Source organism: Pelodiscus sinensis, chromosome 1, assembly GCF_052426305.1.
Source record: "Pelodiscus sinensis isolate ZL-2025 chromosome 1, ASM5242630v1, whole genome shotgun sequence".
Taxonomy (NCBI): domain Eukaryota; kingdom Metazoa; phylum Chordata; order Testudines; family Trionychidae; genus Pelodiscus; species Pelodiscus sinensis.
The window spans coordinates 242798010-242821544 of record NC_143052.1 but is presented as its reverse complement, the minus strand read 5'-3'; the positions used below and the strand labels follow the sequence as shown (position 1 = coordinate 242821544).

Sequence of the window (23535 nt, the reverse complement as noted above, 5' to 3'; positions counted from 1 at the left end):
ATTTTAATTTATTTAAAAATTATTAAATACTGGGGAGTTGTATTAGACCATATTTTTTAAAATATTCATTTTCTGTTTTCTTTTGCATTTTGTTGTTTTCATCCGTGCTTTCACTCAGTTGTTTTATTTTACTGAAAATTTCTGTTCTAAGCAAATAACTGATTCCACAACTTCAGAAAAGATTAATCGAATGACAGAATACAACAGTTTAATTTTTTACCTAATTTTAAGTGTAACACGTCTCTTTAGAAATGTCAGATTCACTAGAGAATAATATTCAAGTAGAATGGATATTATTGCATCATTAAAAAGGAAACCACTGTATATAAGGGGAAAAATAAATCTTCTGTTTAAGTTTGCCTGTAAATTTAAAGACTTGTCTTTGAGCAGTCTAGTATGCAACAGTAGTTTTCAGAGAGGTAGTGTTAGTCTTAGCAAAAACAGCAAGATGTCTGGTAGCACTTTAACAAACTTATGGTATTATGTTTCTCTTGTGATTATGTTCTTACTCTCATAGCCTCTTGTTGCCAGGTGCATAGATTCAGAGTCTGTCTTGAATCTTTTAGTTCAGTCTTGTTGTGCAGATGAAACCAGATGTCAGAATTTAAGGGAAGTTCAGCTCCTCTTCAAATTCTGACCTTTTATTTCACTGTTAAGCGTGGATTTTGGGTGTCTGAAAATCTTGGCTGTCAAAGATAAGTCATCAACTGAAATGTCAACATCAACCTAGACTCAATGATTAAGTGTCCAGTATGAGTTCAGTGCTTCACAAAGCAAGCTTTGAATGGCTTACAACATCCATTTAGTATTCACAACAAGTGAAAGTCTAAAGAAGTGAAGGGGAAGAGGAGAGACAAGTGTGAAAATATCATAAAGTTACATTAGATGGTTGACCATGGTTTCCAAGTCATTAAAATGGACAACTTTTAAGCTACTGAATCAAGAGGGCATGCTTGTTTTTCAGCTTTTCACCCCAAATCTCCACCATCACCAAGGCTAGTAAAAATGTGAGACAAGCTAATGCCCTGTACAGTGGTAAAAAACTCCAGTGTGACAGGCCACAGTATGGTATGGCATTCAGCTTAAAAATAAATCACAAATGCAAAGCCCCTAACTTTATTTAGAAATCTTATTGACAGTCCACTACAGTCTCTAAAGTAATATACTGTTCGAATTTTGCATGTCCTTTATCACCCAAAGTGTTTCATTTCTTTTGGGTGGCCCATAGCAATCAACTGACAAGCAAAGTTCAGGTGTCCAAAATCTGTCAATAATAATAGTAGTCAATTTACAACAGTGATGTCTAGCTGCCCCAGTTGAATTGGGGACACCGTTGGGTTAGGCACTGTACAAACATATAGTAAGAGATGTTTCCCAAAGAGGGACAACTACTCCAGGGCTCAACAGAGACCAAGGCTCTGTGCTGTTGCTACTACAGCAGCCAGCAGCATCTGCAGCACTGAGCCCTTAAAATGGCCACTGAATTAACTTAAGCTAAATGAGAAATCAGCACTGTGGGATGTGATATATGGTTGAAGGTGTCCTAACGGAGATTCAGAATTTGATATTGGTATGATGAAGTTTGAATTGTAGTGTTTGTAAAATGAGTTTATGGTGTCGATCCATTTTCTTGTGGAGCAGGGTCCACATCACAGAAAGTACTAGCACAGATGAAACTGAGGCATCCCATCTGGGAGGCTGACTAAAGATACAAAGTAGGGATGTAAATACCTGTTTAAAAAGTTAACTGGTTAAATGACATAATTTAATTGTTTAACTGGGGTAAGAACAGGAACGGGGCTTTTCCAGCCCTCTCAATGGGGGCCCTGCCAGCCAGGGTCCCACTGTGCCACGGGGGCTGCTCCAGTCGCTGGGGTCCAGCTGGCCAGGCTGCAGGAAGCCGCCACTACCTCCATTGTCGCTGGAGGTAGGTAGTGGGGCTTCTTGGGGGTGGAGGTAAATGGGGGGCCCGGAACGCCTTGCGGTCAACTGGTCAAGGCCTCGTGATTGACCAGTCGATCATGATCAAAGGGTTGGTGACCACAGAAATAGATTATTTCAAAATTGAGAGCATCTACACAGCACTTGTTTTGAAATAGAGCACTCTTCCTCTGACTTCCCTTCCTCCTCGTACAATGAGGGTTACAGGAGTTGGAGTAAGAAGTCCTCCAGTTGACAGTATTTCGACATTATTTCAAAATAACTACCTGCTGTGTAGACGCTGACTAAGTTATTTTGAAATAATGTTGCTGTGTAGATGCACCTTCATTAGATGTCTTAACTTTATACTAAATCAAAGTTTATTTAAGTAAAACTTAATCTGTTATAAACACTAGCATATGGAAAATATGAATGACACTTCTGTGTCTTTTTTAATAAGGCAAAAGTCATATTTATCAATTGCAACTTAATTCTACCTTTGTATAAAATAGCACGTTTTCATAAATCTTGGAAATGGAATGAAGTGGAAAGAAATGGAAGCTCATTTAATCTTTGCATGTCTGCCCAGCAGCCTCTGGTGCAGCATGCTGGAAGTCTACTGCCACTACATTTGAATAAGAAAATTCAGCTCAGCTCATCTACTCCTGAGCGGCAGGCATGCTCTCTCTTACTGAGTAAGCAGCAGCTGCTCCCTCATGTTTTGTCTGTGTTCATCTCGTAGGACCATCTTCACATCATTTTTCATTTATTTCTCAATTCTCTTCTCAGTGCCACAGTTTTTAAAATAGATATATTTGTGGGTGTTAAAAGGAATCTTAAGCTATTCATATTATATGCCACATAAAGCACGTGAATTTAGGGTAGCTCAGACAATTTTATTTCAAGGTGCATGTAATAAGGAATAAAAGGGGGGAGATCAATTATCGGTTACTCAAAGGCATTTACAAAAATCAGTAAATTTTATACATACCTAATTTTCTACTATGCATATCGCATTCTTACTTGTCCTGTTACCAACCTGATGCATTCACCATGAAGACATGTGATTCCAAGAACTGATGCGAAGTGTGGTTAGAAAGAAGATGCCTGTTGAGGAGACTAAAGATATCATCAGAGTTCTCAAGGAAAATAGTACAATGACACACTTAACTGTGCTACAGTTTTTCTTTATACAAACTAGCAATGAGCTTTGGACACACTGTTCTGATTATATGAATTCTGCTGGTGTTCCATCTGAATATGTGCATGCAAGCAAAATAAATGTATACCCAAAATAGTTCTAAATAGATTGTGATACAAGGAAGTACCTTACTTCTAATCAATTTGAACCCTTTTTTATAGATGTTTGGAAACTGGACCTTTGGAACACTGGTGTTTACTGTGCTAGTATTTACAGTTACATTGAAGGTGAGATATTCCATATTAATATTTCCTCCACTGAGACTTTCAGGATCCCTATCAATAGCTCCAGTTGTCCCTTATCCTGTTTACTAAAATCTACTCTCCCCACATAATATTTTGACTATAGTCCTGCATATGGAGAATTAGTCATGGTTTCCTTTGGTGCTTTTCGATGCTGCTCGTGTCTAGAGCTGTTGGCATGTGAAGCTATGAAAAACTTTGTAAGTTGTTTGAATCTGTGCAGAGTTATTGGCAGCTCAAGAATGAAGGATTTAACTGGAGTCCCAAAATTGGATCCTGACATATCACATTGTTATCAATATACTGCCAGATAGATCCTGTTTGTGGTTTGTTGTGGAAGTGCAGCTTTTTAGCTTGGTTTGGTGGTGTATCCCTTTTCAGATGCCCTGTCAACGTTGGTTTATGTTTAAATATAGAGATGTCTTAAATATTATATGTAATGAAATGGAAATTTCAGTGAAGAAGAGCACATATGCTTATATTTCGCTTGGTTTTCTTCTACCTGACTTTTTAGTGGGGATATTTAAAATAGCTGATTTTACTGAGTTCATTGGTGGAGTACTTTCTTATTTTCACTGTCAAAAGCGAGAAGCATTGGGAGTTCATGACGTACATATCTATCATCCAATAAATAAATTAAATTATTTTTTAAATTGTTAAATTAAAAAATAAAACATCACTAAGGAGCATCACTATGTACTTATTGTTAACAATAAGGAGGAAGAGAATTCTTTTCATGGTTGAGGCAGTTTATAATTTCTGATTTTCAGTAATTATATACACAGATTTTTAACTGATGTAAACTTGGGCACTTATTGCAAAATTGTAAAGAGGAAGAAGAGGGAGGAAGGTGAAACAGTTGTTTGAAACTGTGTTAATAATATCTCATTGTTACAGTTTCCTAATGAATAGTCAAGAATTTTTTATGACATGTACTAGATCTCAATACAGAATTCAAAGTTTAGTGTTTTGGCATAGGAACTTTCTTAACTGTGGTAGAAATAGAAAGGTATTCTTGTTCACGAAAATTATGCATAGAGTTCTCATATTCTTTAAATAGTTCACTGACTTTCTTTGTACTTCCTCTCCCATTGAGTGTTTTACCACTTCTAAATAACAATATAAACACCAAGATGACCTGTTTTCTTTCAGCTTGCACTAGATACACACTACTGGACATGGATAAACCACTTTGTGATCTGGGGATCGCTGTTATTCTACATTATCTTTTCCCTCCTCTGGGGAGGAATTATCTGGTAGGAACCTCTGTGAATTGTATTACAAATGTAATTTTCAGAAACATAAAACAAAGTTTACATATTCAACTGTATTTTTTTCAGATAAAATTCATTTCAGCTTTTCTATGCACAATAATTTATGGTACCAGTTAACAACTTAAACCAAGTCAATCACGGCAATTAATTAACATTTCACTTTTCTTTAGGTTGATAACTAGTAAAATGCTCTTAAAGACTAAAAGAGGAATAGCACTCGAGCTAAGTCAGTAAACACCCAAACATCTGGTTGTTCTGTTGTTTTAAGAAACCAAAATCTCTATTTTTAATAAAAGCTTAAGTATATATTAAAGAGGTGCCCTATTGTGCTAATAAACATGCTGCAGAAAATAAGTTCATGTTAAAAAGTAAGGCATTCTGTTCAATTTCAGGTGTTTGTTATGAAAGCTAAATATTCCTTCTATTCACCAGATGTGAATAACATTTCAATACATGTTTTTCCTTTCCTTCTTTTCTTAAAATAAAAAAGATTGCAGAATTTGTGTGCCACCTGCTGCTATTTTTATTACCTTACTTTTGTATTTTTGTGAATATACTCTGGAAAGGTTTAATATCTATGACTAGCAAGAAAAATGGAAAGGAAAACTCATGCTGCAAAATTATTCTTATACTTTATTATTTTTTTCTTCTTAGTTAATATAAAATGGATGTAAACAGGAGACATTGTAAAAAGACTTATTTGGTTTTGTGTATTACCTGCAAACAGAGTAGAAAGGCGTATGGCTGTAGATTAAATCAGGGCTCTCAAACTCACTGTCACCCATGACTGGAGCATTTTCACAATCTAGCTCAGGAGTCCTGGCAGCTGGGGAGGGGACGTGTCCGTCTCCCAAACACGTGTCCGTCTCCCAAACACGTGTCCGTCTCCCAAACACTGCCCTGCTCTTTTGCCTCCCAGTGCACCCAATCCCTGAGGAATGTGGCTTTGAGGATTACAGGGAATGTATGGAGGGGAGTTGCAGCAGTGATCAGACCCCTCTCTGCTAATCCCCGAGGCTGTGCCTCTCAGAGGATGGAGTGCATTGGGGGGAGAGGTCAGGCTGGTGGTAGGAAGGGGCTGGGCTAGGAGAATGGTTATGGACATAAACATGCTGCTGGGATTCCTGGGCCAGATTGCAAAATTGCTCTGGCCATAGATGGCCTTCCGGGCTGTAAATTTGAGCCCTCTGGATTAAATATGTATTTTTAAAATAGATATAAATTGGATCTCCCTAATCTGGCATGCTCGGGACTTGACTGATGTTGAACCACGGGAGGTCAATATTAGTTAGCAGCATTATCAACATCTCCACTGCTTACTGGGCTCTTAAAGACATTTGGGGAAAATTAGAGCTAAATAAAAGGACAGAACACTGAGAGCCAGGACTGGTAGCTGTAAACAAACTTTATGGGACTGTGGGAAACTTGGTGACACCCATAAGTAGACATCTGGCAAACTAAATTCATGTCAGATCACAGATGTTGCCTGCCTAGAGAGTTTCAGTCTGTATTAAATGGGCTGTTTTATCTACATTTTAAATTTTATCATGACATTCGTTTTATATAACTGAAAAATAACTACCAACTTAATTATTAAAACTTGTGAGGAAAATAAACATACATGTTATAAATATTTTCATTGTCCACCCATATAGTTCCCATGGGATTGCTGTTCCCCATAAAATGATACGCAATCATAATGTTTATGATTCTAAAGAATGGTAGAAGGGATAACAGGAAAATAGAGACAATGGATTTCAGAAAAGTAGACTTTAGCGAACTCAAAGCTGGTTGGTAAAGTTCCATGGGAAGCAAGACTAAGAGGAAAAATAATTGAAGGCAATGGACAGTTTTTCAAAGGGACATTATCAAGGGCCCAAAAGCAAACTATTCTACTGTGTAGGAAAGATAGGAACAATGGCAAGAGATCACTTTGGTTTAACCAGGAGATCTTAAATGATCTAAAAATCAAAAAGGGAGTCTCATAAAAAGTGGAAACTAAGTCAAAGTACAAAGGATGAATATAAGCAAGTAACTCAAGTACATCAGGGCTTAGTCTAGCCAGATACATACAGGATAACAAGAAAACATTCTACAAATATATTAAAGCAAGAGGAAGACCAAGGACAGAGTACGCCCTTTGCTCAGTGAAGAGGGAGAAACAATAACAGGAAATCTGGAAATGGCAGAGGTGCTTTACAACTTGTTTCAGTTTTCACTAAGAGGGTTGATGGTGACAGGATGCCCAACATAGTGAATTCTAGTGGAAATGAAGTTGGTTTAGAAGTTAAAAATTACTTAGAGAAGTTAAATGTCTTCAGGTCACTAGGGCCTGATAAAATGCATCCTAAAATACTCAAGGAGCTGATAGAGAAGATATCTGAGCATTTAGCTATCATCTTAAAAATCATGGAAGTTAGGAAAGATTCCAGAAGACTGGAAAGGGGGCAAATATAGTGTCCATCTATTTGAAAAAAGGAAGTAAGAACAACCCAGGAAACCCAGTCAGTCTAATTTCTGTGCCAGAGAAGATAATGGAGGAAGTAATTAAGTAATTCATCTGCAAACATCTGGAAGATAAGAAGATGATAGGTAACAGCCACCATGGATTTATAGAGAACAAATCATGTCAAACCAATCTGATAGCTTTCTTTGATAGGATAACAAGTCTTGTGGATTACGGAGAAGTGGTGGATGTGGTATACCTAGACTTAAGTAAGGCATTTGACACAGTCTCGCATGACCTTATTAATAAACTAGGGAAATACAACCTAGATAGTGCTGTTATATGGTGGGTGCATAACTGGCTGGATATCCGTTCTCAGACTAGTTATTAATGGTTCACAATCATGCTGGAAGGGCATAACAAGGGATTTCCCAGGGGTTTGTTTTGGGACTGGTTCAGTTTAATAACTTCATCAACAATTTAGATAATGGCAAAGAGAGTATGCTTATTAAGTTTGCAGATGATACCGAGATGGGAGGGGTTGCAAGTGCTGTGGAGGATAGGATCAAAATTCAAAATGATCTGGACAAACTGGAGAAATGGTCTGAGGTAAATAAGATGAAGTTTAATAAGGACAAATGCAGAGTACTCCACTTAAGAAAAAACAATGACTTTCATATATACAGAATGGGAAGTGATTGTCTAGGAAGGAGTACCGGTGAAAGGGATGTAGGGATCATAGTGGACCATATGTTAAATATGAGTCAACAATGTGACACTGTCGTAAAAAAAGCAAACATGATTCTGGGATGCATTAACAAGAGTGTTGTCAGCAAGACATGAGAAGTCATTTCTTCCACTCTACTCTGCACTGATTAGGCCTCAGTTGGAATACTGTGTCCAGTTCTGGGCACCACATTTCAAGTAAGATGTGTCAAAAACTGGAGACAGTCCAAAGAAGAGCAACAAAAATTATTAAAAAGGCCTGGAAAACATGACCTGTGAGGAAAGACTGATAGAATTGGGCTTGTGTAGTTTAGAAAAGAGAAGACTGAGAGGGAACATGATAGTGGTTTTCAAATATCTAAAAAGGTGTTACACGGAAGAGGGAGAAAAATTGTTCTCCTGACCTTTGATGATTGGACAAGAAGTAATGGGCTGAAACAACAAGGAGTTTTATGTTGGACATTTGGAAAAACTTCCTATCAGGGTGGTTAAACACTGGAATAAATTGCCTAGGGAGACTGTGGAATTGCCATCGCTGGAGATATTTAAGAGCAGGTTAAATAGACATTTATCAGGGATGATCTAGACAGTGCTTGGTCCTGCCATGAGGGCAGGGAACTGGACTTGATGATCTTTCAAGGTCCCTTCCAGTTCTAGTGTTCTATGATTCTGTAAACTTTTGACTAACTCATAGGTTGTGTCATTTATCTAACACATGAACATTCTGATGCCGTTATTCTTTTGGTGTCTCAACTAAGTGAGTCAGCTGATTCCCCTTGGCAATCTGTAAATGGAGAGGGGGACTGTGGCTAGCTTGCATCTTGCATAACAGTTTGGGAACAGGAAGGGAGGTCTGCTTCCCTCTCCCTCAGGTCAGAAAGAATCTTCTAGGAAGCAGCCTGTCCACTTACATTTCTGCAAGAGATGCACTCAAGGCTCCTATTGGCTGGGTTCCTACCTTTTGAATTGGATCTGTGACTAAGGTTCTCCATGTTAATAACCTGGATGTAAGAATAGACAGCATACTGATCAAATTTGCAGATGATGCAATACTGTGATTGGGGTTGCCAACACATCAGAGGATAAAGCTAAAATTCAGAGGAATTTTGATTAAATTGAAGAATGAGGCAATAGAGGACAAAATTAAATTAAAAAAGATAACTATAAGATGCTGCACTGAGGACAGAAAAAACAAATGTGGACGAGGGCATTGTTGGCTTGGCAGCAGCACTCCTGAAAGGGAATGAGGTGTAGTAGTTAATGATAATCTCAACATGAGTCAGAAATGTGATTCTGTTGCAAAAAAAAGCAAATCAATTTTCGGTTGTATTAACAGAGTTATAGCAAGTCACAGGCAACTAGACTTCAGTTGGACTACTGTGTCCAGTTTTGGTCACCAATGTGTAGAAGTGGTGTAGAGAAACAGTAAAGGATCTAGAGACGAGCAACAAAGACTATCAAAGGGAATGCAAGACATATGAGCAAAGGCTGAAGGAAATGGGTATATTTCTGTTTGGAAAAGAGGCGATTAAGGGGGATATGATAACAGTTGAAATACTGAGAAGGCTGCCATAAAAGAGATGGAGAAAAGCTGTTCTCTCTTGCCACAGAGGGAAGGAGAAGTAGTAATGGGTTCAAACTACAGCATACCAGATTTAGAATAAATCTATGGAGAAGCTTCCTAACTGTAAGAACAGTAGGGTTATGTCTAGACTACATGGCTCCGTCAACGGAGCCATGTAGATGAGTTTACTAAACATAGGGAAATGAAGCAGCGATTTAAAAAATCGCACTTCATTTATATCAAAATGGCCACCATGCTGTGCCAACGATCAGCTGATCAGCACAGCGGGGAAGTCTAGATGTGCTGCGGTCGACAAGGGAAGCCTTTGTCAACCGCTCCGGTATGCCTCGTGAAAACAAGTAGTAGAGACAGTAAGTGTTCTGAGGAGCTGGACAAGGAAATATGTAGAATCTGAGGGTGCAGAAGGCGTGAGATGAGGCAGCAGGCAGACTGAGAAGGAATTCAGGGCAATGTGACATCAGAGGCAGAATGTGATGAGTAGAAGACAGAGAAGAAAGAGGTAAAATCTGGGCTGGAGGTGAATGTAGGGAATGGAAAGGGTGCAGGCACATACAGAGAAAATGAGAATGAGGCTGTTGCCTATTCAGTCAAAGAAGGGAGGGAGATAGAAAGGTGAGTTCCTCATGCACCATCAGATAGACGAGGGAAGTGGAGCTCCTTCCAACTGGTGAACAGGAAGGCTGCTTTCTTGTGAGTATATTTAAGGTTTGAATTTTGAGATAACATACAAGTGGAGGAGAGGTTTTCTTCCCCTGAGCGTGAAAAAAATCAAAAGGCATGTGAAAATACGTTTTTTTTTCCTCTCCTAATGTTGAAACATATCACAAGTGAGGTGTTTGGGGGACATTAGGAGCCTGACTCATGTTTCTGAACATTTGGAATTGGCAATATTGAGGATGAGTCAATAACTTTTGGAGGAGGAAGGGAGACCTGTTGAGTATCCCCGACCAGGCTGAAATCTATTCTTCGGTTAATGTGGGAGGAAGAAGTTAGGCTGAAATACTGTACCAAACTATAGTGGTTTTGACATGAAGACAGGCAAAGGTGGCCATTTGAACTAAACTTGTCTGAGTTTTCTGGTTTGTTTGAATGTGAAATACAAAATGAAACTCCAGTGGGTGAACTCCTACAAACTGAAAAGTGAACTCTGTGCAAACTGGAAATGGTTGCATATCACACAAAACTCCACTATTCCAGTTTTTATATTTAACACTGCTTGGTTTTTTCTTATAGGTTCCCTGGAGGTTTAATTTCTTTTTTCTTTTTTCCACTAGGCCTTTTCTCAATTATCAGAGGATGTACTATGTTTTCATGCAGATGTTGTCTAGTGGTCCTGCATGGCTTGGTATAATTTTACTGATAACTGTCAGCCTTCTTCCAGATGTACTCAAAAAGGTTTTATGCAGACAGTTGTGGCCCACAGCAACAGAAAGAACCCAGGTAAAAATATCTTTCCGTATATTTAGCAAAATTTGCTAGGAATCCTTAAAAGTTAGAGCCCCCTAGAAATTTAGAAGCAATAAATGGAGGGAACAGAAATCATGTTTATGTTTAGAGAAAAGTTTGTGTTAGTCATTTTCTGCACTGTTTAAATTTCACTGAGAGCTTTGTTTGATCAATTTTCATGAATTATAAGACTGTTGAGAATTAGTTGATGGTACTGTTCCAGGCTGTTCATTAAAATTATTTTAAGATCATGTAAAGACATTGTCTAAGCACAAATTAAAACCAACAGCAGTAAGGCAAGTTTTTTATTCAATCCAGAGTTAACCCTGCAAAAGCTGTTAGCTCTTTTAATCTATAGTTGAGCTTATCTTTATTTTTGCTTCTTTCAGTACTCCTTCTAGAATTTTTAATCATATGTATGAGATATATATATTCACAATATCTAAAACTACAAACACACTAGCATACACTGTAACAAATCATTGAAAAATAAGAGTTTCATATCTCTACTTTCCCCATTCTTTTGATCAGCCAACAAGATAAACTACTATATAATGAATCTTCAGGAGGTAGCCAAGTTAGTCTGTACAGGATAAACTTAAAAAACAACAAATGGTCTGGTAGCACTTTATAGACTAACCAAACATATAGATGGTATCATGAGCTTTTGTGGGCACAGCCCACTTCTTCAGATGACTGGAGAAAGCTCATGATACCATCTACATGTTTTGTTGGTCTATAAAGAGCTACCAGACCATCTGTTGTTTTTTAAGTTTATACTATATAATACTAGTGCAAAATTCCATTACGGGAATAAGAACAAAGCCAAACTCTGGTGGTTTGGATGGTAGATCACATTGCTATGGCTCAGTGCCATCAGAGTAGTTCCAACCTTAAAACTCATATTTGTAAGGCATCTCATATTCTGTATTCCCTGTGTGTATAAAATTATGACTGACCTATTTCAATAAGAGAACCTAGCTTGTTGGTATAGCAGAATATTGGAACAAGATTTTGACACAGATCAGATTTTTTTTCCATTTGGATCTTTGAATATAGGGCTCTTCGATATGACTTACTTACAGACACTCTATCAATACTCTACTTCTAAACAGATTGTGCTTGAGCTAAAAATTTTAAAGAGAAATAACGAGGATGGGTTATAAAACAAAACAAAAAATCAAAAGAGAGGTAGGGGGAGGATATATTGGCATTTTTCAGTGCCGTTATGTGTTAATGAAGCAGCTGGAAGGCAAAATGTGGGCTTAATGCTGGCAATGTTCATTTTAATAAACTCTAATATCACTAGAAAATCTTTAGCTTTTAACCAGATTATCCCTTGTATTTCTTTCTTCCCTATCTCTTTTTCCATCTGTCTTCCAACCTGCTTTTGCCTAAATAACCACTACCTTGCTTTAAACATACATGATGTGCACGGTTACTTCCTACAATCTTCTGGGAAAATCAGACTAAACATCAGTGCCTTTCTGTTGAGCAGTCCACCATCTTTATGCTCTCTCAGACTTCAAGCAGTCTAAGTTTCTAATGGAATAAAAGGTGATTTTTTTCTGCCTTTCTGCATGCTTGGCCATTTCATTCAAAGGACAGTAGAAAGTTTAATACTCATCAAAGCCTGTTTACTGTAATCATTGTCTCCACTTCTGTCACACACAAACTAATATATATTAGAGAAAAATACTTCTCAGAATAGATTTTTTCCTCCTTATTTTTATTCTAAAAGAGTCTAAACATCATTCATGGTTATCTGTGTCATCTTTTGTACAGTCATTGTATTTTATGCAGTAATATTTCTGCTTCAGGAATCAAAGATCTGTGACTGTTCCCTTCCTTTTTTTAAGCACTGATGTTTCTGTAGATGGATGCATGCAGTGCTTGCATAGTAACTAAGTTGACTGTTCACCACACAAAGAAGTGATAAAGCCTTTAAGCAAGACATTGGTTTTACCATTATTTCTAGCTTAATACAGAAATTATGCTATAAAGCCATTTAGTGGCTCTCTTGTCTGCTCCACTACATTGGGAAATAATGCTCAGTTCTGATCTTTTGTTCTACAGGCATTATTTCCAGCAATCATGTTTCCATTTCTAAAGGAAATTTTCCTTGTATTCATTTGATGAAATCTTATGCAGCTTTCTAGAAAGAAAGAAAAAAAACCGTAACATTAGATATAATTGTTGAATTCAAAATATTTAAATTGACAAAAATGTAGGAAATAGACTAGTGAAAGATGCCCTTCTATTGAAGGTGAAATCATGTCCAAATTAGAGTTAAGAGCAAAACTCTCACTGAATTCAGCAGGGCCCGTCCCTATTGCAAATTTCTTATTCGTATTTTCTGACTGACCAATATAATAAATATAATTTCTTCCTTTCTAAAAAGTGTGGTCATTTTAAAGTGAGTGACTGTATATTTCACAGGGAGGATCTATCTGAAATAAATTTTCATGTTCACATTTTTGGCTAAAATTGTCTTCTAAATATGCTAGAATTTGGTTTGAACTAGTTGCTGAAACAGTGATTTTTAGTTTTTGCATCCCTTAATATAATAAAGCCTTCTTATCATTCAGTGGGCTTCTGCAAATACTGAAAATACACTGAACCAATTCTGGCTGTACAGATCTTTGTATTTCTTATCTCGAGATATTTGTGTGTGGTGAACAGCTACTTACCATCCATTATCAATTTTTATATACATACATACATATGTATGTATAATTAATTTGAAAGACTGACACAATTTAAAGTTCAATTTCAGAGGGCTTTCAGTGTTGTATATGCAAACTAATGTTCCTTATTGGAATAAACTAATCAATAATTCTGCAAAAGCTTTGGAGGAATCTGTTGCTGTGAGTAATTTCATGCGAAAACCTGCAAACACTTTTCAATAATTGCAGTTAGACTCCACAGTTCCCCATTTTGTCACAGATATTTGTAGTAGGGCTGTCAAGCGATTAAAAAATTCTTATTTAAAAGCATGATTAATTACGCATTTAATTAGAATGCTATTTATATATGCTATTTAATGTTTGGATGTATATTTGCATTTTCAAATGTATTTCAATTACAACACAGAATACAAAGTGAACACTGCTCACTTTATATTATTTTTAGTCAAAATATTTGCACTGTAAACATAATAAAAGAAATAGTATATTTCAGTTTCAAGTAAGTCCTGTAGTGAAATCTCTTTATCATGAAAGTACAACTTAACTCGTTTTTTGTTACATAACAGGACTCAAAGATGTAAAACTTTAGCACCTACAATCCCACTCAGTCCTACTTCTTGTTCAGCCAATAGCCAAGAGAAACAAATGTATTTACATAAGCAGGACTTATTGCTGCCCAGTTCTTATATACAATGTCATCTGAAAGTGAGAACAGGTATTCACATGGCATTTTGGTAGCCTTCACTGCAGGTATATATGTGCCAGATATGCTAATCGTTCATGTCCCTGCATGCTTCAACCACCATTCCAGAGGACATTGGTTCTATCTGATAACAATCTAAAGCAGTGCAGACCAACACATTGTTTATTTCCATCATCTGAGTCAGATGCCAACCAGCAGAAGATTGATTTTCTTTTTTGATGGTTCAGGTTCTATAGTTTTCTGCATCGGAGAGTTGCTAAGACTTCTGAAAGCATGCTCCATATTCCGCCCCGCTCAGATTTTGGATTTTGTTTCAAATCTGCAGTGAAAGAGTTCTTAAAATGAACAACACATGCGGGATCATCGTTCAAGACTGCTGTAATGTGAAATATATCGCCAAATGTGGGTAAAACACACAACATGAGACATATAATTCATCTCCAAGGAGTTCAATCACAAATTTAATTATCACATTTTCTTAATGAGCATCATCAACATGGGAGTACGTCTTCTGGAATGCTGGGCAAAGCATGAAGAGGCATACACATGTTCAACATATGGCACATAAATACTTGCTGTGCCAGCTATCAAAGTGCCATGTGAAACATCTGTTCTCACTTTCAGATGACATTGTAAATAAGAAGTGGACAGCCTTAACTCCCACAAATCTAAACAAACTTATTCCTCCTAGTTATTGGCTCAACAAGAAGTAGGATTAAGTGAACTCGTAGGCTCTAAAGTTTTACGTTGTTTTATTTTTGAATTTTGTTATGTAACAAAATAAAATCTGCATTTTTAAGTTTCAATTTCACAATAAAGAGATTGTACATGTATAAGTTGAAATGCTATTTATTTTATTTTTATAGTGCAAATATTTGTAAAAAATATAAAGTGAGAAGTGAACACTTTGTATTCTGTGTTGTAATTTTAATCAATATATTTGAAAATACAGAAAAACATGAAATGTATTAAATATTTTTGAATTAGTATTTTGTTGTTTAAAGTTTAAAACTTTGCTTTATTGTGATATATTTAATCAAGCTAATAGCACTGAGCTCACTGATTGACTGCCCTAATTTTTAGTAAAAGTCATAGAGAGGACATAAGCTTCTATGAATCTTTCTTCATTGCTCATGACCCATTTGTGTCTTTTACCAAAAATATCTGTGACAACATCTTTTTCTATTCATAAATAAACATTTACTAACATAGCTACTTGCTTTGTTCCAGGGAAGTTTTGACATCCTTATAGGAACTGTGCTCTCATATCACTTGATCATGTCATAAGGAAATTGTTTGTTCATATAAAGAACTTCTACTATAATTAGTAAAGTAATCAAAAGAGTGCAGCAGAACACGTACCCATTACTCGTTAGTTATGGTACACTGCATATATCCCTGTAAGAGTGATTAGAATTCTATCAGTGAAGTTCAAAATGGGAATAAAGCCAGTCTGAGTGGACAGTACGACAGTACAGAATTAGCCTCAGGATTGGGAATATACATTTTGTTTTAAACCTAACTTTTAAAAAAACTATTTTGGAAAATTTATTGCTCTCAGTTACCTTGATACAGTAGTTAGATTTTTATTCTTTTCAACTTGAGAAATTCACTCATTTCGCTCATGTATTCAGCAGTAGTCTCAGTGTTTTTCCTCATCCTTGCAGAAGAGTATGAAACATAAAACAACTCTAAATGCACTGGCGAACAGCGATGGGCCACTTCTTGAAGGAACTCTTTCAGCTTCCGAGGCATAATTAGATCAATGCTAGGTAACAGTATTGCACATGTTGCCAGTTTGAAGTCATTTCTGTTGGTGTGCTGTGCTATTTAAAGTAAAACTGTTTCCTCCAGAGTTTTTGCTATACTTTCCCAATTTTGATATATATTATCATTCGTTACCATTTTCTTAGAAATTCAAGTTTTTGTATCACGGGTAAGGTCTTTTTGTCTCAGACACATAACACTACAAAGCCCCAATCCTGCTAAGCAATCTGCCTGCATGGATCCATACACTCACAAGGAGTCCCACTGAGGAGGTTTGGGTTTAAGAGATTAAGTATTGTATAAAAATTGCTTTCATATATATAAACTACTTGTTCTTATGGTATATCTTGGGAGTTGAATACATAGTGTACATAGAAGTAATACCCATTAGCAGTTTATTCATCACAGCCCAGGTTGTTCTCAGACACATTTATAGACCAAATACAGATAAAACAAGATGTCAGACATAAACAGTCTTAAAATGCTACAGATATTAATGAAAACTGAAACATAGAGCTCCATGTATTATGCCTTTCGTGTGATATATATTCCTGGATGAAAAACTGCATTAAATTGCTTTGAAATTGAAAGCACACAGTGGTAAGTTAAGGTAAAAAAAAATCATACAAGTATTTTGTAATTATCTCCAAAACAGGCATTGTAAACCCAGAACATCTGAAGTTTAACTTGTTTTGATTTCTTTTAATTTTACGGTTAGGTACATAAAAGCATAGTTAAAATACAGAAATAACCTTAATTCTACCCTTCTAATGATGCCATGCAATGATATGCTTACAATTAATTATTATAGTGTCTTTATTAATACCAGCTGACTTACCCAAATAATCTCCCATCTGGTCCCATGAATATACCTTACTTCCCACTTTCCCTCTTCTCATGATTGCATCACTGTTTCCTGACACCACAGTACTACAATGTGGGTAATCTGGAGCTTCAAAATGACCTTACAACAGCGGAGCTGGGGATCAGCTGATCCCCGGTTCTTAATGCGCTGTCCATTTAAAGTGCCAAAATGGCAGTTCAAAGGGGCTTTGCAACAGTGGAGCTGGGGACTCCAGCTGATCCCCGGCTCTGCTTGAGCTGCCCCTTTGAAGCGCTGGAGTGCAACTTCAAAGGGCAGCACAGCATTAACACCTGCATTTAACAAATTTAAAAAACGATCATGTTAATCCTGTTCTGTGTTAAACGCAGGTCAATTGACAGCCCTAAAAATTAATCATGTAGAAAGTACCTGATTGCTCATCATTGGAGGAATGCCCCTTTGACAGAAAAAAACAAGCCAGACAGTGGTACTGAACTGAGTAGTATGTGTGTGCCAAAGGCATAGTGCCTCTATGAAAGGACACTTTAAAGATATTTAATTATTTTATTCTCCATTTATTGGGTACTGTTTCTTTGTTTTTAGCAGATTATGTCCAGGCGCTGTCGGGACCACATTTCAGAATTCACACCTCTGGCCTCTCTGAAAAACCCAAGATACAAGAGCAGTGACTGCAGCAGTTCCCCAGCCAGGAGGTCTAATTCTCATTCTAAAAAAATGTTTACGTACTGGAGAGGCAATGATTATTCAATACTTCCATCTATCTTTGGCTATTCAAATAACCGTGGCTATTCAAATAACCGTTGCAATTCCAGTGCAAGGTACTGCTACAGTGGGTCAGGTTTGGAAACATCCGTATGACAGATCACCAATTCAAGCCTTTAAGAACATTTTTCTTTTTCCTTTTTTGCAAAAACAGGAAACATGTCACAGAACTGTACTAAAATACATTTGGCTTTTCCTGTCTGAAATAATGTGCAGATAAATAGGATCAAGAGCTACAAGTATGAATCTTTTCAGGCCTGTTGGCTCCTTTTTGTGTTTTGAACTGCTGCAGCAATGAACAATCAGCACAGTCTGGTACTGTGAGACTGATAGCACTAGAAATTCTCTTCATCATTGTGTCAAGACTTTTGTGCATTTGTTGCTTCTGTTGTCATTAGTCATAGTCTGTATTACTTGAAGTATATAGTTTGTCATTGACCTACATTTTGAGATCAGCACTTCAAATTTTAAGCCAGAAGCAATGACCTCAGATAACTCCAGTGAAAGTCACTTAAAGAATATTTAACAAATGCTCTTCCTGATTTTCCTCTGTACCTTTTTCTTTCTTTGTTCTTTCTGTAAAACAAACTGCTGTTTTGTCTGTGCAAATTTGCTTTCAAGAAACAACTCTCTAATATTCACTTCCTTGCAAGTGGTCAAATCAGAGCTATGTATGGTATTAAGTTCGTTCCCCCTGTAGAAAGGCAGACAAACTAAAGTATGCTTAGACTAGATACATACTATATGGCATCAAGCTGGTTGTCAAATACATAAAAGCATCAATATTGGCATTTACTCAGTTACTGAATTTAAGAATTTAGCCTAAAATGTCTGTGAACTTAAGAATAAATTAATCAGTGTTCCTATCGCTTACTTACCCTCTGGAAAAGTATATGTGTATGATTTTAAATGTATGCATATTAGAAGGCATTAGGCAGGTTATGCTTTTTCCAATGATGGGAAGTAATTGTTCAAAACCCACCTTTTATATTACCCAAATAGGATTCTTTTAATATCTCCATTTTTGTTCTTTGATTCTTAATTTGATTCAATGGCTAATACGTATTTTATGAAGAAACTAGTATACATTTGTTAGTCTTTTGAGACATAACCACTAGATGGCATGTATCTATTACTATGGGTTAAAACATTTCTCATAGAAATGAGTCTGACTAGAAGCTATATGAATTATTTAAAGCAGTACAGCCAGCTTGCACTTCCAATTCTCTGCAGCATTAATTTTATGTTGTTTTTACTTAGATATGTACTTGCTTGGTTTTTCTCCAGTGTTTTATTTGGGGTGTAAAAATGCCTGGAGGTTTAATCTCAAGCTGATCTATTTTAATGTATCCATCGTTAATAACTGATAAACAAGCATTTCCAGTAATGCTTCTGGCAGGCCCATAGTTAAATGTTATTTTTAGATGGAAACTAAATATTTGAGATCAGAACTGTTGCCTTTATTAGAAAACTTGATGAAAGCATTATTTGCAGATATTTTTAATGCTGTAGATAAGGGGACAATTTCATTTTTGTGTAAAACTTAGAAGTACATGTGGTTTTTTTAATAAAAGTGAAATCAATTCACTAGAAAATGTTTCACACAAACACTTCCAATGAACTCTTCAAAACAACCTGTGACCAACTATTAAGAAACACTGGGAAAAACAGCTAGAATTTTAAAACAGTGAATTGTGAAACCTTCATTATACCAAAGATTAGAGAGAAGAAGAAAAGAAGTGTGACATCTTTATTCACTGTGCTATAGAATACTAGGGCATCTTCACCATTTAACATGTAGCAGTTTTCAGTTTCAAACAATGCCATCGTATTTGTCACATACTGAAATATTCAAAATATAAATATATTTATATTTGCCATTAAATACTTGAAAGTCAGTCAGTTAGAACTGTCCCCTACATAAAACACTGGTGTGTGTGTGTGTATATATTTTTAAAAACCTTATATGGGTTTAAGTTTTATACCGGTAGTAGTGACAAATTTCCTGTGTGCAGTTAACAAATAATTTGTAATGTATTTTTTAGAAATCTCAAAATTGCCTTTGCACTGAAATATTTTTCATACTATAGCTATTTATAGATCTTGTTTATGCATACATTTGTTAATACACCATATCTGTTATTTTTAAGTATCTGTTTTGAAGGCTTTTTTAATATTTATGAGTTTTGGCCACTTAAAATTTAGTTTACAGTCGAGTTGTATCTGAATGTTAAAATTCTAATGAATGTTTAAATTTATAAATTTAAGTCTCTTGTTCTGTCAATCTCACCCAAACAATTGATGTTTTGATGCTATGTATGGTAGTAGTGATTAGTGTATACATTTCTGCTTATATACTATTACTCTAACTTTTTTATTTTGTAAAGCTTCATCCTTTTTAATTTTTTTCTCATTTCCATCCTTCAGCCTTAAATAAGAAAACTCTTACTTGATATTCTTGAAAATGCTTCATTCCTTTGCTGCCTACTAACAAAACAATTTATGGCAACCTTCTTATAGCCCGATTTTGACCGAGAAATCATTAACAGAGATTTTATATAGGCTAAACACTTTGTGGAGTTGTTTAAAGGACAAAATAGTTTTATTTAAATAACTCATTTTAGAGAGGGCATCAGATGCATTTAAATAGATATTTCTGCTTCAACTTAATAAATCTTTTAAGTAACTGCTATATTTGTCTGCAAAAGTATGCCATCTAATGAAAAAGGCATATGTTCTCAAAATTAATTTACACTTGATACATCTTTGCTTCAGTCCCTTGTTACTACCCAGCAGATGTTAAACTTGAGAGCAGTGCAGCAGATGTTAAACTTGAGAGTTTCATTGTAAATGGATCAACTAGGACACGTGTACATGTAAGTTGTATCTAAATAACATTCAAAGGTTGTTTTATTAGTGGAACATGGTCATTTGGTGGACTTTTGAATAATAAAAGAAATTCTAAGAAGTAGAAAAGAACAATCTATGTAACTTCCTCACTTGCCTTGTTCAAATTGTTGCAGCTTTAACACAAAATATCTCCATAACTGCTTTTATAAATGTATTGGAATTGATAGGCACCAACCAAGTGTTTGTGAAGACTTAGAAAGTATTTCAAGCTTCTTAGCTACTGAAGTTCATGTATTCCTGCAGTGTCGAATAGCAAAATACTCTGGAATCATTTTCATTGTATGGTATGCAGTATAATATTGTTTGTTTAATCACTTAATATAAAAGCTTACAGTTTCTTTGTTGCTTGCATTAGCCTGTTTGTCTTGATCCCACTGGTTTGCAAGTATAAAAGGAAACAAGTTTAACTGAATAACTGCACTATTTTGAAATGTCAGTGGGATCATTGTGATCATGCTGTTGTCTCTGTAAACAAAGCTTTAATAGAAATTTGTCAAAGTATTATGAAAATGTAAGTACACATGATTTTACTTTGGAGAACAATCTAAAGATAAGCTTATGTAGCTTTAATTTTTTTTTACTGTATGAAAATATACAGACTTTACAATGTGGTGTTTCTGACTTGTTATATTGTATGCATACACTGTCACTTAAAATGTCCTCATTATATAATGTAAAGTAGAATCTGCAAAAGTGCTGTTGGGAATGGGCGGCGGGGGGGTGTTATCAGTGCATTAAGCATTAAAGATGTCTGTAGTTATCTGCACCAAATACTGACATTTATTTTTAACTGTAAAATGATAGGGATATTTATCTGAAAATAAATAAATCAGCCTTCAAATCTAATATTTAGATTATCCTATAACACTTCATTGACCTGATTTAAACAGTCAAATAATCATACATTACTGTAAAGTTTATTTTCAATGCTGTTTTTAACTTTCATTTCTATAGATGAATCATAACTTGTTTATGGATATTCTTTCCTATTTTGGACGTTTCTGTAGAATATATAAGCAGGAGATATGAATCTGTTTGCAATAAAATAAAAATTAAAGACTGGGTTCGCTTGTTGATAAGCAATTAAAATCACTTAAGGGTGAATATGAAATAATTTCTTATTAACCTGAAATAAACTGTAAGTAGATAAGACTATTAAAGTAGTGTTTGAATCTATTACTAATGTGTTTGTATTCATACTTTATATTAGTCATCTGATAGTGTCAACTTCAATGAGATTTGGTCACAGTAACCAAGACTTATTTCTTTTGCAGTAGTTTAAAAAAGTGTAACATTTTCACGAAGTATGTGTAGCCAGAAGAGGAGCAAAGAGATAAAAGTAAGAGTTCATTGGAGGCCTAGATTCAAACACAAAATCACTTAGATTCATCAGAGTTCTGGATTAATACAAATGGACACCAGTGAAGCAATGCTTCCATGCAATTTTACAGCCAGCAAGCTTAAAAAAAAACTATAAACCAGACAGTGTAGCATATATTTTGCCCTAGAATTCTGTGCTCTGGAAAATCCCTGTTTTCTCCCCTGTAAGTAAAAGCCCTATTGTAAAGGTAAGATAAAGCCCTACCAAATTCCCAGTCCATTTTGTTCAATGTCATGGTCGTAAGATTTACAAAATTGTAAATTTCATTATTTATTTCAAATACTTAAATTTGAAATTTCACACTGTTGTAACTGTAGCTGTCCTGATCAAATTCTGAAGGCAGGTATGCAGAAGTAAAGGTAGCATGCTACGGTATTGCCACCTTTAGTTCTGCACTGCTGCTAGCAGGGCACTGCCTTTAAGCAGAGAACCTGGTCAGCAGCCACAGCTCTCTGGTCACTCTGCTCTGAAGGCAGCACAAAAATAAGGGTGTCAATATTTTTCCCCCCCACCGCAAATAATAACCTTGCAACTCCACCAGCATCCTCTTTTTGGGTCAGGACTCTCAGGGTATGTCTACACAGCAATATTATTTCAAAATAACATAGTCCGCATCTACATCTGAGGAGTAAGGAAGAGGAAGAGTTCTCTATTTTGAAATAAGTGCTGTATAGATGCTCCCAGTTTTGAAAAGTTACACAGTTGACATAAGCTACGCAAATTGAGCTATTTCAAATTAAGCCCTGCTGTGTAGACTCACCCTCAGTTTGAGAAACACTGGTCTCCCCTGTGAAATCTATTTAGTATAGGGTAAAAACACACAAAATACCAGATTTCATGAGGGAGACCAGATTGCACAGTCCGTGATACATTTTTCAGGATCATGAGTTGGTAGGACCCTAGCTCAGCTGCACTTAATTAGCTCTCAAATGATATTTTTTCTGAGAGTTCTCTCTGAACTATGGCTGGGAATTTAATCCCTGAAGTCCCATGCCATTAGCTGGCTTGTCAAGGACTTATCTGCAAACTCTATCCTGGACACAAGAAATCTACCACAAAAATTTCAACAAATAAGCATATTTTGCCTTCCATGTGCCAAATTACTCAACTACACCCTGTATTTATTTCTGTCAGGCATTTTAAATGCATTTTTCTGCTTTGATATTGCTCTGAATGTTGGGAATGATGATGTACAGCTTTTAAACCTCCTAAGGAAAGGGCTTATTCAATGGGAAAGAACAATAAATATGTAAGTGAAGGCGCTTCCACTGTTGCACAACTGTACTCTGGAATAGATATTATCTGTGCTCCACTGGAGTATATTTAACATAGACGCTCTAGAGGAAAAGGAAAAATACTGTGACCTCCTCCTCCAGGTATCACAAGCTAAAAATAGTGGAATAAAGATATAACAGACGACGGAAAAAATAGGAACGTTGGGGGCTTCAGCAAATACTTGTGTACAAGTCAAGAGCTAGATGGAATTATAGCTGTGTTCTTCAAACTGATTTTTTTAGAGTGCTGGTCTGTATGTGTAGTCCACACATTGGCGCACAGGCTTTGTGCACCCGAGACCAGAGATTTGTAGCATGTAGTGTCTGTTGATGTGTGCATTCACAGTTGCTCTCTGAACCAGGGCAT

At 36.1% G+C, this 23535-nt stretch overlaps 1 protein-coding gene and 1 long non-coding RNA gene across 8 annotated transcripts in view; one reads left to right on the top strand and one right to left on the bottom strand.

The window, feature by feature from the left end:
• ATP11A (ATPase phospholipid transporting 11A) overlaps positions 1–21692 on the top strand; it is a 236011-nt gene extending 214319 nt beyond the window's left edge. For 2 of the 6 annotated variants that reach the window (XM_006138951.4, XM_025179410.3), the window contains exons 26-29: positions 3283–3348; positions 4516–4619; positions 10669–10834; positions 17424–21692. In XM_006138951.4, coding sequence (XP_006139013.3) covers positions 3283–3348; positions 4516–4619; positions 10669–10834; positions 17424–17699 — 612 coding nt within the window. In that variant the 3' untranslated portion in view covers positions 17700–21692. Of the gene's footprint in view, positions 1–3282; positions 3349–4515; positions 4620–10668; positions 10835–14457; positions 15091–15897; positions 16003–17423 lie in introns of those variants that run through there. The other 4 variants (XM_025179412.3, XM_025179413.3, XM_025179411.3 and 1 more) reach the window with 4 other exon arrangements.
• Positions 1–23535, bottom strand: part of LOC142826461 (uncharacterized) — a 46183-nt gene that overhangs the window by 12077 nt on the left and 10571 nt on the right. Inside the window, exon 3 of one of the 2 annotated variants that reach the window (XR_012900595.2) lies at positions 2912–3027. This is a non-coding gene — a long non-coding RNA (uncharacterized LOC142826461). The remainder of the gene's footprint in view (positions 1–2911; positions 3028–23535) is intronic. The other variant, XR_012900596.2, reaches the window with a different exon arrangement.